The following is a 13,931-nucleotide window of genomic DNA, read 5'->3' on the forward strand; positions in this document are numbered from 1 at the left end:
CCGAAGTTGGGCAAAGGAGTGGGAGCCGCGCCCAGTAGCGCTCCGGGGCCCGTGCGGCGCGTCCTGGGCGGGCTGGGGGTCCCTCCCTCCCACGGACAGAGTGGGCGTCCTGGGTGGACGAGCATGGGGAAGCGGGTAGGGTCTTGGGTCTGTTTTGTCCTTGTGGGTCCAGAACCGGAGGGTAAGGGGGAAAGTAAGGGAGAGAGAAAGAGACGGAGAGAAACAGGAAAACTCACTCTTCAAAAACACAAAGAAACGCCACGCAGACAGACTGCAGGGAAGGACCGCGAACACACGCTCCGAGAAACACACTCAGCTCACACGCACTGAGAAGCACACTTAAGCTAGACACTCAGGTCACACATAGAAGCACACTCAGAGAAACAGTTCACACACACTCAGAAACACACTCCGGGAAGCACACTCAGCTCACACGCACTCAGAAGCACACTCAAGATAAACAGCTCACACACAGAAGCACACTCGGAGAAACATTCAGCTCACACACACTCAGAAACACCCTCTGAGAAACACACTCAGCTCACACCCACTCAGAAGCATACTCAAACAGCTCACACAAGCACATTCAGAAAACACTCAGAAACACACTCAGCTCACACTCAGAAATACACTCCGAGAAACACACTCAGCTCACACACTCAGAAGCACACTCTGAGAAACACGCAGCTCACACACACAGAAACAGCTCGCGCACACTCAAACACAAACACTCGGAGAAACACACTCAGAAGCACACTCAGCTCACACACACCCAGAGAAACACGCTTAGAGAAACGCAACGCACAGGAGGAGAGAGGAAACCAAGTGGGTGGTCTTGGAGGCCTGGGATGGGGGAGGGGAAGGAGAGACACTGAGAAGGGGGAGACGGGAGCAGCAGAGGGAAAGATGCATGGAGAGAGAAACAGAGATAAAGGCAGACGTAAGAGGAGGCAGAAAACACAGGCCAAAAGGAGGTGGATGAAAGGACAGTACAGAGAAACACACATCTAGAGAAATAGAGGCGGACCCTGACAATTACCCCCTTCCCCCCACCCTACCTCTCACAAAATCAGAGATACACACAGATGACACACAGATGAAAGAGGCAGATGCCAACCTTCTCATCTTTGTGGTCCAGCGAGCTCCAGGTGGGAGAGCAACTCTGTGAGCCCTTTGAGAAAGGCCTCCTTGGCACTTTAAGCCTGGCACGTCCCAACCTTGTCTACCTAGCAAACTCCTGCACATCCTTCAAAACCCAGCTCAAGCATCAGCACTCCTGTGGAAGTGTCAGTACCCAGAAAGTGTCATGCAAACACATTTACTCTCCTTTCTGTGTTCTTCTGCAGGAAGCACAGGCACATGGAGTTGAAGTGGTTTGTCACCTGTCTGCCTCTCCCACCAGCTTCTTAAGATCAGGGTCTCTGTCTTATCTGTCGCCAATCTCCATTGCATGATGCATAGTAGATGGTCAATAAATACTCAGTGAATGGTGACTGAGAGCGTTTGAGCCCTGCAACATATGGAGGATAGAATTAAGTGCAAATAGAGGAAAAGCACCATCCTGGTATTGTACCAGGACTCCTAAGTCAGAGTGTCCTTTTTTCACGTGGAGAAATTAAAGTCCAGAGAGGGGAGAATGCTTGCACAAAGAGAGGCAAGCAGGAGGCCTGCAATGAAGTAACAGTGAATATGTACTTCTGTGAGATGCCTTTGTTCTTCTGGCTTATGAGTTTAAAATAGGTGTGAAAGACCCCTGTTCTTCAGTTCCTTTCTCCAGAGGCAGCTACTGTTAATCAAGTTACATGTGTGTTTGTGCGTATCTATGTGTTCATACCAAAAAAAATTCTGTGCACACACTAGTGTATACAAATGCACGGACTTCTTTCATTCTTCTTTTGTATACAAATAAAAGAATTCTATGAGAAAAAGAAATAGATGTGAGTCTGCTGAGTGAAAACAGGCAAGAGGCAATGGACACTTTAATGCCAGTTCTAAGTTTCCAGTATTGAAACTGACAATTAGAACTCTTTTCAGAACCTTTACAGTCTTCTTTCTTCCTTGGTAAGGGAAAGTATAGTGAATGCCCATCTCAGTTTAAGTGGATGGCTTTCTGCCTCCTGACTGCATATTGGACAAATTCTGTAACCTCCCTGAACCTCAGTTTCCTCAGCTGTAAAATGGGGTTGCTAATGTCCACTTCGTAAGATTGTTGTTGGGAAAGTTTGAACAAAGTACCTGGTGCAGAGTAGATCCTCAGTAAATACAGTTTCATCTTTCCTCTTCTTTAATGGGTGTTCTTCTGTGCATGTGTTTATGGATGTGAAAACAACTGCTAGTTAAAATGTTTCCTTTTGTCCAGGGTTTAAAAAGCTATTTTAAGGCCGGGCGTGGTGTCTCATGCCTGTAATCCCAGCACTTTGGGAGGCCCGAGGCCGGTAGATCACTTGAGGTCAGGAGTTCAAGACTAGCCTGGTCAACATGGTGAAACCCCATCTCTACTAAAAATACAAAAAATTAGCTGGGTGTGGTGGTGGGCACCTGTAATCCCAGCTACTTGGGAGGCTGAGGCAGGAGAATCGCTTGAACCCAGGAGGTGGAGGTTGTAGTGAGCCGAGATTGCGCTATTGTACTTCAGCCTGGGCGACAGAGCTAGACTCCATCTCAAAAAAAAAAAAAGCTATCTTAGTCCAATTGGGAGCAAATTCTTCTGATAAAGGAAACGGCAAATTTAGGGCACAGCATAATATGTACCTTGGTTCTCTTCAGGCCCTCAGATCTCTGCAGGTGTCGTGGAGGAACCTAGCACCTGCCATCCTCTCCCCCAGTTTGCCACTTCCAGCAGGTAAGACCCACCTGTCCCACTCTCTTTCATGGCTTGTTGACCAGGTCTGATCTGACTTCATGTTCTCTCAAGCTTTATCCCATGAGGAGGATGTGAGCGGGACTGAGTCAGGAGTCCTCCGGAAGCATGGAGACCGTGGTGATTGTTGCCATAGGTGTGCTGGCCACCATCTTTCTGGCTTCGTTTGCAGCCTTGGTGCTGGTTTGCAGGCAGCGCTACTGCCGGCCGCGAGACCTGCTGCAGCGCTATGATTCTAAGTGAGTGAGCCCATGGAGGGCAAGGAGGACGGGTGGGCTCTAACTGAAGAAAAAGAGAGGAACACGTAGTTCAGTGTTGGGCAACTCTAACTCAGCTTTTTGGTTCTAAAATGGTACCTGCAGATGTCCTTCCCTATAAAGACCTCACAGTTTAAGAATGTTCCTTAAGCCTCCCAACATCCTGAGTCACCTCCTTCTCTGCTTCCTGAGCCAGGAAGAAAGTCACTGAATGTTCACCTAGCATAAAAGCTCAGCCATCTGTCTCAAACTGGCCACCTCACTTAGCAGTTGGACCAGCCAAATCACTTTCCAGCCAGACCCAGAGGAACAGAAATCAGATGCCCACACTCTGCCCATACATCTAAGCAACAAACATTTGGTTTTGTGAAATCCCAGCTTAGGACTGTCTCTCTCTTTGCACAGCAGATTTTTTTTTTTTCGAGGTGGAGTTTCGCTCTTGTCTCCCAGGCTGGAGTGCGATGGTGCAATCTTGGCTCACTGCAGCCTCCGCCTCCCGGGTTCAAGTGATTCTCCTGCTCCAGCCTCCCATGTAGCTGGGATTACAGGCATGCACCACCACGCTCAGCTGATTTTTGTATTTTTAGTAGAGGTGGGGTTTCACCATGTTGGCTAGGCTGGTCTTGAACTCCTGACTTCAGGTGATCTGCCCGCCTCAGCTTCCCAAAGTGCTGGGATTACAGGCATGAGCCACCATGCTCGGCCTGCCCAGCAGATTTATTTGTGATGCATTGTATGTGAAATATATTTTGTAAGCAGGATTTTATTTTCAATTTAGGGATGTTTTAATTGATAGACCCTGTAGGGATTAACCCTTAGTTTTTCTCATCCTTCTGTCTTAATCCTATCAGCATCTCTGTCAAGTGATTCATAATTTATAAATGCCCATTTATATGATCCAGGAAAGCTTTTCTATTGAACAGAATGCCATGGTATCTCATTTTCTAAAGTACCCTGTTATAAAATTTGAGGCGTTTTTACTTCTTTCACTTTTCCAGGGTTACTAGGAAAAGGCAGGGATATAGGGATGGACCAAAGTGGTTCACAAGAGTTATTCTGCAGACCAGGTAGGGAGCCCATGTAGGTTTGGGTAATAGGAACCACCGCCTCTCTATAAAATGTAGGATTAAAGGGAAAATATGTTACAGAAGGATAGAATTTTGTCCTGAAGGGATATCCCTAACATCTTTGTAATCAGGTAGTTACACCCTACTCTTTCTGACTCCATTTGTGGCTTATCTGACTCCATTTCACTTTGCTTTTGTTTTAGTGCCCCCGGCCTGCCTCCCCAACTCACTGTCTAGCCACGTGCCCTGCCCTGAACTGCAGCCCCACTAGGCTTAGGTTGGGACAAGTGGTCTCTGCTCTAGCTTATCGACTCCCTTCCTTCTTTTATGGTGTATGTGGGCCTCAGTGAGGAGAGGGTCAGCAGCAGTCACCCACCATGAAACCATTTGACAGGGGCCTTTTCTTCCAGGCCCATTGTGGACCTCATCGGTGCCATGGAGACCCAGTCTGAGCCCTCTGAGTTAGAACTGGATGACGTCGTTATCACCAACCCCCACATTGAGGCCATTCTGGAGAATGAAGACTGGATCGAAGATGCCTCGTAAGGCCATGGGAACCGTTTGCTTTTCCACGGCCCCCCGGGCTTCTGGCAAATGGTGCCCTTTGCTGGCGTCCTTTGCCAGAGTACTTAGCTGGCATTCAAGAACAGTCACTCTGTTACTTGCTGCTCTTTCCTGTGCCTTTAGTGTGGGGGGAAATCAGAATATGACTTGAAAGTGTTTGTCCTTTTCTTCTCTGCCCACATTTTGTAGACCTGAACACTGCGGCCTATAGATGTGTGGCAAAGGTTGTTATAAAGTCACCCTGGTGTGCTTGGGTTATCCTTGAGGTGCCCATAAATTTGGCTCAGGCTCCAGAGATGCAGCTTTTTTCTTTAGGATCTCAGGGATCTCTCCATCCAACAGGACCCTCTACATTTTGAGAAGTGGCTGCTACTTCATTGCCTTATCCATTTAGCCATCCATTCCCTGGGCACATGTTTATGGGGCATTATGTTCAGGGTATTGGGTCAGGTGCTGCAGATACTGAAACAGTTGAGAAGACAGTTATAGTCAGTATCACAGAAACTGTAAGAGATCCCTGCATACAGTGCAGTAGGCACATGGAGAAGGCAGTGTCTAGGTTTGCCTGGGTTGGGGAGGTTGAGCTGGATCTCACGGAATATTATCACAGAGGAGGTGCCTTTTGACTTGGGTCTTGAAAGATGAGGAGGAGTTCCCCAGGTTGAGCACAGGGGAAGGACACATTGGGTAGAGGGAACAGTCTACCAGAAGCTTGAGACTTATAATAAAGCATGACTCACTAGGCACACAGTGGAGCTTGCTGGAAGAGTAGATTGGGTGCAGGGAGGGGAAGGGAGGGGAGGTGCTCCCTCGTTTAACTCATGGGCTGGTCCATTTTGACACTGAGGCATTCCCACTCTCAGTGGTTGGTATTTGGCTGTGCCCACTGGTCAGGGCGAGTTGAGGTGCAAGGGTGGGAGCTGGAGGGTGGTGAGCCCCTCCAGATGAGCATTGATGACTTCTTCTTGTTTTCCTAGGGGTCTCATGTCCCACTGCATTGCCATCTTGAAGGTAAACCTCTCTCATTTCTCTGTGGGATAAAGGGGAGTCGAAAAGCACCGCTGTGCGTGGACGGAGTAGAACAGGACCTTAGAAAGGGCACTGACCCCTCGCAAGAGGCCTTTCCTTAACTTGACACTTGGAATTTTTGTGGTTTCCTTCCTTTCCTGCCTGGACTGGCTGTTTACAGAATCTCAAGGCTGTTTCAAAGGCTTTATTTCATCTGGTTCTCTTAATTCAATGACCTGTGGGAAAGACAGCCTAGGTACACAGCCACCATTTCACCCCTTATGGAGAAAGCTGTGTGTGCCTGAGACCATGTAGCTGCCAAGAGAAATGGGGTTTCCCTGCTTCCCCCTGCACACTTTTTTTCACTAACAGAGAGTTCAGGCCTGTACAGTGAGTTTCTTTCTGTATTTGGATTTCTACTGTGACTACAAAGTCATCACTAACCCTCTTTGGCTGTGACCATAGTCAGCCAGATGGGACAATCAGTGTTAAAAAACCAAAGCAGGCATACTTCAATCTGAAGGCAGAGGATTTTTTCTTTGAATGCCTGGAATCTTTGAAAAATTGCATCCAACTTGCATTTTGGGTGATTTTATGGTTTTAGCATTTGTTTTCATTTCTTGTCTGTTAATATCCTACCTAATAGAATAATAGCTATACTGAAATATTCAGCCAGTTGCAAATATCAGGTTTTTTTTTTTTACATCAGTAACCTGGGTAATCACACATTTACCTCTTTGACCAGTAAATATTCAAGATTTCAAAAGAGACAATTTTGTCTTTTCTTTAGTGACATTCAGTAGAAGACACTATTAATAAAATGTTCTTTACCCCACTTCTTCTTTGGCTGTCTCTCTCAGGGGATGGATAAATGCCTACTAGGAAGTTACTATCTCAGAGTCCAGGTTTAGTTAATTCCGAGAGGCTCTTTGGATATACACATATGGCTGTAGATATAAATATGGCTATTGATCGAGCTAGTTAGGCGTAATGACTAGAGGATAATGCTATACTACATTTCCCTTCTCCCAGCCAAGATGTGTCCTGGGCCTCGGTTTTGTCTCCTGTTCTCATCTATTAGGAGGATAAATGGCATCTGTGGTGTGAGATGAATCAGCTGGAGGGAGTCGTATTGAATTGGAATCAGTGTCTACCCGGGGAACCTTAGATCAAAGGAGAGGGCCTCTAAGTCCCCTCTTGGGATCTTAAGACACTTTTGCTAGGTCACCCGCCCTTGAGTCTCTGTGGTGGGAGCTGGGAGAGGGGTCTGGGCTAACTCCCGGGTGGACCTTTGGGCTTCTTTCTGCTCTCTACTGTCCAGTTCCAAGTATAGGTCAGGTAGAGGTGCTTTCTTGCCATGGATAGAGATGCACCCATGTTGGTTGGTTCTAGCATGGGGTGGCCTGGAAAGGGGAAGCAAGCTCTGGGGTGGCCAGCTCTGTGGGTGGACAACGAGGAAGACTGTATGTCAGTCTTGCCTTTTCCCTGCTTTTCCTAAGGTCTTTTCATCATCAGCTTGACAAACATGCTAATATATTACCTGAGACCATTGTTGAAATAAGTGCTGTTCTTGGAGCATGTGCTCAAAGGGAACAATGCCCCTTTGTTCAGCCCCATTCCTGAGGGTGCCCTGCTGGAGATATTTATTCTTGTGCAAGTCTAAACCATGAGATGAAGGAATAGAAAAAGAAAGTCGCTTTTTCCCCTAAGCGAGAAGGTGAAATTGGAGCACATGATTTTTCTCAGACAGATTATTTCAGCTTAGGCTTCCCAGAGCCCACACCCTACCCTTGATCTGTGGCTCCCACCCCAGGTCCTCTCCCAGCCATGCCCTTGGCTTTTGCCACTTCCCACCCGTTTCCTCTCATCTCTGTACTTTTCACATCTGGCCATTAGGTTAGGGGGCCAGCTGCAATGGGACTCATGGCAGGGCTGATTTGTCTTGGGGGGTGGTGGTGAGGCCCTGAGTGGAGCCAGGTCAGCCCTCATCTCTCTTCTCCCTGCCGCATTAGATTTGTCACACTCTGACAGAGAAGCTTGTTGCCATGACGATGGGCTCTGGGGCCAAGATGAAGACTTCAGCCAGTGTCAGCGACATCATTGTGGTGGCCAAGCGGATCAGCCCCAGGTGAGCGATTGGCGGCCTCGAGGTCCCCACACTCCATGAGGGAAGAGAGGTGCTGGATGCTGGGGTAGCCGCAGAGCTGGGCTCTTCTTTATAATAGTGCAGAGGCAACTTCAGCTATTTGTTTCCCACACGTTTTCAGAATGACCAGGAGGGTTTAGATATCGAGACTTCCCAGCTAAGTTGTGCTCCCACCATCCTCACCTGCAGCATGACCCGTCTGAGAGGGCTTTGAGGAAGCTCCAGCAGGTGCCTAGTCCTGACCCTGTCCTAGACTCTGCCTTGCATAGCCCGTGGTGGCCCCTCTTTCCCAGCCACACACCAGCTCCCCTTGCCACACCTTCCTCTCAGGCCAACATTTCACACAGACGCCCACACCCCTGTCTCTGCCTGAATCTGTATTGGAGACTAGCTTGGGGGACCCACTCCGGCTGTGCCCACTGCTCCATCCCTGGCCCAGGTCAGCAGCCTCCAGCACTGGGTGGGAGCTGAAGCCATATGGCATTCAACCTCCCAAATTCCAGGCTGACTGCGAAATCCAGTGTGGGAGGCAACCAGCAGGATTGCAGTCAACAGCTACACCCCCTCATTTGGGCTTGATTTCCTGAAGAAAAATAAAGCCCTTTTCTTAGAGCCAAGGGCTGTACTAAGTTTGTGCTGCCACCTGGTGGCTGGTATGCTGATGTGCCAAAGCACAGGGTTTTCCCCGCCAGCCACCTGGCCCACCCGGGAGGGCACTTCTGTATGCCTGGTGAAACAATGGCACTGCTGTAAGTTCCAGGGACCCACACGTTCCTTGTTGCCATGGCCCCGGGTAAATCACGAGGAACCAGCCCTTTCTCTGCCTCAAGATTAACCAAATAAAAACGACCAGTTTCCTGAGTTGCCACGTGTGTTCCTTTGAGGGAAGACACGACCTGGTCAGCTTGAACCTGGTCAGCTTGAACTCGGTTCAGGCAGTTCGTGAGTTGAGAGAGTGGGAGGGAGATAATCCAGGGAGGGACTCAGCCCAGAACAGTTCCCGGCTTTCTCTGGAGTTGCTCCAGTGGGGTGTAGCTACATGGTCAGCTCCTGGCTTTATAAGAACCCGCGTCCCAGGCTCGGGGTGGGCACTGCGCATTCCTTCCCCATTATTTATTTTTATTTATTTATTTTTGAGATGAAATCTCGCTCTGTCACCCAGGCTGGAGTACGGTGGTGTGATCTTGGCTCACTGCAACCCCAACCTCCTGGGTTCAAGAGATTCTCCTGCCTCAGCCCCCTGAGTAGCTGGGACTATAGGCACGTGCTGCCTTGCCCAGCTAATTTTTCTATTTTTAGTAGAGATGGGGTTTCACCGTGTTGGCCAGGCTGGTCTCGAACTCCTGACCTCAGGTGATCCGCCCACCTCGGCCTCCCAAAGTGTTGGAATTATAGGCGTGAGCCACCACACCCAGCCTCCTTCCCCATTAGTTTCAAATATTCTGCATTGTGGTGTCCACTAGACCCTTCATCATGCTTTTTGTGCCTTCTAAGAGCCACTTGGGGGCCAGGCAGATTCCTGTGATATGGGTTACAAGGCAGCACGTTCAGGAGGTTGAGGTTTCTGTGTGAGCCTGGGTGAGTAGGATCAGTCCTGGTCCTAAGGTGAGGGTGTGGCATTGTCCAAAGAGTGGACCAGCCCTGGTGCTCACAGGCCCGTCCTAAAGAGCACCTTGGACTACTTCTAGAATGCTCCGTGCCATAATTCAGCCAGGGTCTTCGCTTTGTCCTTTTGCCCTCACACTTCTTTCTCCTTCTGGCCATGTTCTGTCCCCATTGTTTTTCCTGCTCCATTTATCCCACACAGTGTGTTGATGGCCTGTTAGTCTCGAGGTGGTGGCTTTAGCACTAGAGAAAGGGACTGGCTGAGACAGGCGCCGAGGGTGACTGTGTCTCTGCATGTCCTCACCAGCCCCACAGCCCTGAATAAGAGTGTTTGAGGCCATCTTTTTTCAAGTGCTTTTAGAAATCAAACAATATATCTTTATTTTTTCTTCCTGTTGAGTGTTCATGAGCAAAGATTTGAAACAAAACCTTGTATCACGCAAATCAGAATGGAGTGTAGTTCTGAACTTGATTTAAAAAAATTAACCACAAGGTAGAAGAAATCTAGTAGAGCAGTGTGAAGCCAAATGAAACTCATGGCCTTCTTTTTCCATGTCTTACATACCTTTAGCTTTGTATTTTTTTTTTTTCCTGAATACAAGAGTAATTCATGCTTCTAAAAATTTAAAATACTGCAGACATAGATGACCTGGAAAGTCTACTCCCTCCCAATTGTAGGAAGTAACCACTATTAAGTGGTGAGTGTTCTTCCAGATTCTTCCCAATCCCACATTTCAGAGCTTTTGCTTATCTATTTTTATGCAAATGACAGATCGAGCGTTACATATTATTTGGCAATTTGCCTTTTTAATATAGTAGTAATCTTGAACATCATTCCATATGTATGACTGTATTTTTAAAAACCATTGGCACTGAAACAAAACTGGAAAACAAAATAGTCTATACAAAGACTGAACCTGAAGTCTTTGTGCCTCAGTGTCTGAGAATGCAGAAGCAATTGGATAAAGAACCATTAAAGTCCGGGTCTGGAATATCAAAAAAGAAGAATTGGAATAAAGATAGAAAGGAAGGAAGGGGCCGGGTGTGGTGGCTCACGCACCTGTAATCCCAGCACTATGGAATGCTGAGGTGGGCGGATCGCCTGAGGTCAGGAGTTCAAGGCCAGCATGGCCAACATGGTGAAACCCCGTCTCTACTAAAAATACAAAATTCAGCCGGGCACGGTGGTGCACGCCTGTAATCCCAGCTGCTTGGGAAGCTGAGGCAGGAGAATCACTTGAGCCCGGGAGGTGGAGGTTGCAGTGAGCTGAGATAGTACCACTGCACTCCAGCCTGGGTGACAAAGCAAGACTCCATCTCAGAAAAAAAAAAGAAGGAGAAAAGGAGATCAAGAAAGTGAAGTACTGAACACTTTTTGCCTCTGGTCAGGGTGGATGATGTTGTGAAGTCGATGTACCCTCCGTTGGACCCCAAGCTCCTGGACGCACGGTGAGAGCAGTGGTGGGTGCACGTTCGGTTTGTCATGCAGAGATCCACAACCGTTTTATCAGATCTGTGAGGCTGGCTGACTGGCTTGTGTAGGGAGGGTGGCTTTGCGGACTCCTTAGGCTGCCCGGGCCTTGGGTGCCATTTACTTCAGTGAGCGGCTCCTGACTGGGAGATAGAGGCCAGTCCTCTCCTGAAACCCAAGAGAAGAAAGAGCCAGTCTTAGATTTTAAATTGTTATGATTAGACATCGGCCATGTTACATGCTAACTGTGCCTTCCCTTCCACCTTTCCTCTTGCCCCCTCTGATTTTTGGACCCCAGAAGCAGATATGCCTTAGCTGTGAGTGCCGCCCAGTGGGGCGGTGGGTCAGTGGTTCCCAGCGCAGTGAGAATGAAGGTGACAGGTCAGCCACGGCTGTGCTCACCTGCCACCAGATGTGCACATACACAGAGTGTACTTAGCCATATGAAATTGTTATGTTCCTGTACCAGATGCATCCCATTTAAGAAAGAAAGATTATTTTCTGCCTTGGATTTATATGACTGTTTCATACACATGTAACAGTTGCCAGATGGGCAGTGGGTCACAGCGCTTCAACTTTGGTTTCTCTGCCCCACTCCTACTGCTGCCCAGCTTTGTCCATGGGTTAATAACCTGTAATGTATTCTCAAATGCATCATGGTACTATATAAAAGGTATTCTACAGTGAATTTTTCAGCACTGAAAAATCTACTCCTCACTTTGGTTTTCAATTACATTTTTTGTTTTTTTTGAGTTGGATAAACCAGCCCTGGGCCTTACTGATTTGTAATCAGTAAGGAATGTTTAAGTGAGGGTGTGTCTGTCCTGCGTTTAAGTGGGCAGCAGTTGGGGAATGTGCTCATCTGATTGACCATATCTGAACTGTTTCACAAAGCACTCTTTGGGGAGATGTTAATAGGTGTGCTGCAGAAAATGGCTTCCACAGTCTTAAATAAGCTTGTGAGAGGTAGCCTGTTATATTCTCCTCGGAGCTTTATCAGGTACATCTCAGAAGGCTCTGAGGCGGGCTTCAGTTAACCTTGTTTAACCTAGCCATCTCCAAATTTATTTGAGCATGGAACCAACTTTAAATTGCATACCTACCAACATCCTAGGGAAGGGTGTGCAGTTTGGGGAATACTAGTCAAAAAGTCTATTTGGGCTTTTGTGCAAAGTCCCTCATTTCCTAGGAAACCTGACCCTATTTTTTTTTCCCTAGGACAACTGCCCTGCTCCTGTCTGTCAGTCATCTGGTGCTGGTGACAAGGAATGCCTGCCATCTGACGGGAGGCTTGGACTGGATTGACCAGTCTCTGTCGGCTGCTGAGGAGCATTTGGAAGTCCTTCGAGAAGCAGCCCTAGCTTCTGAGCCAGATAAAGGCCTCCCAGGCCCTGAAGGCTTCCTGCAGGAGCAGTCTGCAATTTAGTGCCTACAGGCCAGCAGCTAGCCATGAAGGCCCCTGCTGCCATTCCTGGGTGTCTCAGCTTAGCCTTCCACTTTTTCCTGTAGAGTTAGTTGTTCTCCATGGCTCAAGAGTTCACCTGTGTGTGCATAGTAAAGCAGGAGATCTGCGTCAGTTTATGCCTCTGTTGCAGTTGCAAACTGTGGCTGGTGAGTGGCAGTCTAATACTACAGTTAGGGGAGATGCCATTCACTCTCTGCACAGAGGAGCATTGAAAACTGGTGGACTGTCAGCTTTATTTAGCTCAGCTAGTATTTTCAAGAAAATTGAGCCAGTGTCTTAAGAAATCAAGAGGTTTCACATTAAAATTAGAATTTCTGGCCTCTCTCAATCAGCCAGAATGTGTGGCAATTCTGATCTGCATTTTCAGAAGAGGACAATCAATTGAAACTAAGTAGGGGTTGCTTCTTTTGGCAAGACTTGTACTCTCATCTGGCCTGTTTCATTTATTTGTATTATCTGCCTGGTCCCTGAGGCGTCTAAGTCTCTCTTCCCCCTTACAGGTTTGGGTTTGAAACTGAGGAACTACAAAGCTGATGATTTCTTTTTTATCATTATGCCTGCAATTTTACCTAGCTACCACTAGGTGAATAGTAAATTTATACTTAATGTTTCCCTCAAGTGTGTAGTTATTGAGTCAAATTCATATGGATGGTGTATTGTGGAACATACTTAGATGGAAGGAGAGAGCCTGAAATCCTGAAGATGATTTCTGTGTATGCCTCAAAATAAGATATTTAGGCTGGGTGTGGTGGCTCACACCTGTAATCCTCACACTTTGGGAGGCTAAGTTGGGTGGATTGCTTGAGCCCAGGAATTTGAGACCAGCCTGGGCAACATGGTGAAACCTCATCTCTACAGAAACTACAAAAATTAGCTGGACATGGTGACACATGCAGCTACTTGGTAGGCTGAGGTGGGAGGATTGCTTGAGCCCAGGAGGTGAAGGTTGCAGTGAGCCCTGATTGTGCCACTGCATTCCAGCCTGGGCGACAGAGTGAGACCCTGTCTCCAAAACATACATATATATAAAATACATTTAAAGACCTCTTGAAGTTCAGGCAGAAGTGAAGATACCACTATGAAGTAGTTTCCACGTTAACAATAGCAATGACATGAAGGATGTGTTCCCCCTTTCTTCTGATATTAATAATCTGTTCATTTTGCAAACATTGAGACGAGGGGCATTTTTATGACTTGAAACTTTACTATGACCCAGAATCACAATTATATAATTTGGATACATACCCAGATGGCATAATTTCTTTCATAAGCCTGTAGGAAAAGCTTGAAGTTCTTCACTTCTCAGGTTCTCAGAGCCAGCTTGCTCTTGGGAGAGGAACCTGGTGTAGGGGCTGCCCAGGTTCATAGCCTATGCTGTCAAGCATGTTTGGAGTTGCATATCTGTTCCTGTATCAGTTTCTCTAACTGAAGTCAGGAAATTCCTCAGCTGGATTCTAGGAAACCAGGAACCCATATTCCCAAATGCAA

At 47.5% G+C, this 13,931-nt stretch overlaps 1 protein-coding gene across 2 annotated transcripts in view; it reads left to right on the plus strand.

The window, feature by feature from the left end:
- TMEM98 (transmembrane protein 98) overlaps positions 1-13,061 on the plus strand; it is a 15,991-nt gene extending 2,930 nt beyond the window's left edge. Inside the window, exons 1-8 of one of the 2 annotated variants that reach the window (XM_011937658.1) lie at positions 2,358-2,431; positions 2,767-2,842; positions 2,915-3,099; positions 4,595-4,726; positions 5,726-5,759; positions 7,769-7,884; positions 10,897-10,956; positions 12,197-13,061. In XM_011937658.1, the coding sequence (XP_011793048.1) occupies positions 2,969-3,099; positions 4,595-4,726; positions 5,726-5,759; positions 7,769-7,884; positions 10,897-10,956; positions 12,197-12,404 (681 nt within the window). In that variant the 5' untranslated portion in view covers positions 2,358-2,431; positions 2,767-2,842; positions 2,915-2,968 and the 3' untranslated portion in view covers positions 12,405-13,061. Of the gene's footprint in view, positions 1-2,357; positions 2,432-2,766; positions 2,843-2,914; positions 3,100-4,594; positions 4,727-5,725; positions 5,760-7,768; positions 7,885-10,896; positions 10,957-12,196 lie in introns of those variants that run through there. The other variant, XM_011937659.1, reaches the window with a different exon arrangement.
- The last annotated feature ends 870 nt before the right edge of the window (positions 13,062-13,931 follow it).

Source organism: Colobus angolensis, unplaced genomic scaffold (assembly GCF_000951035.1).
Source record: "Colobus angolensis palliatus isolate OR3802 unplaced genomic scaffold, Cang.pa_1.0 Scaffold167, whole genome shotgun sequence".
Taxonomy (NCBI): domain Eukaryota; kingdom Metazoa; phylum Chordata; class Mammalia; order Primates; family Cercopithecidae; genus Colobus; species Colobus angolensis.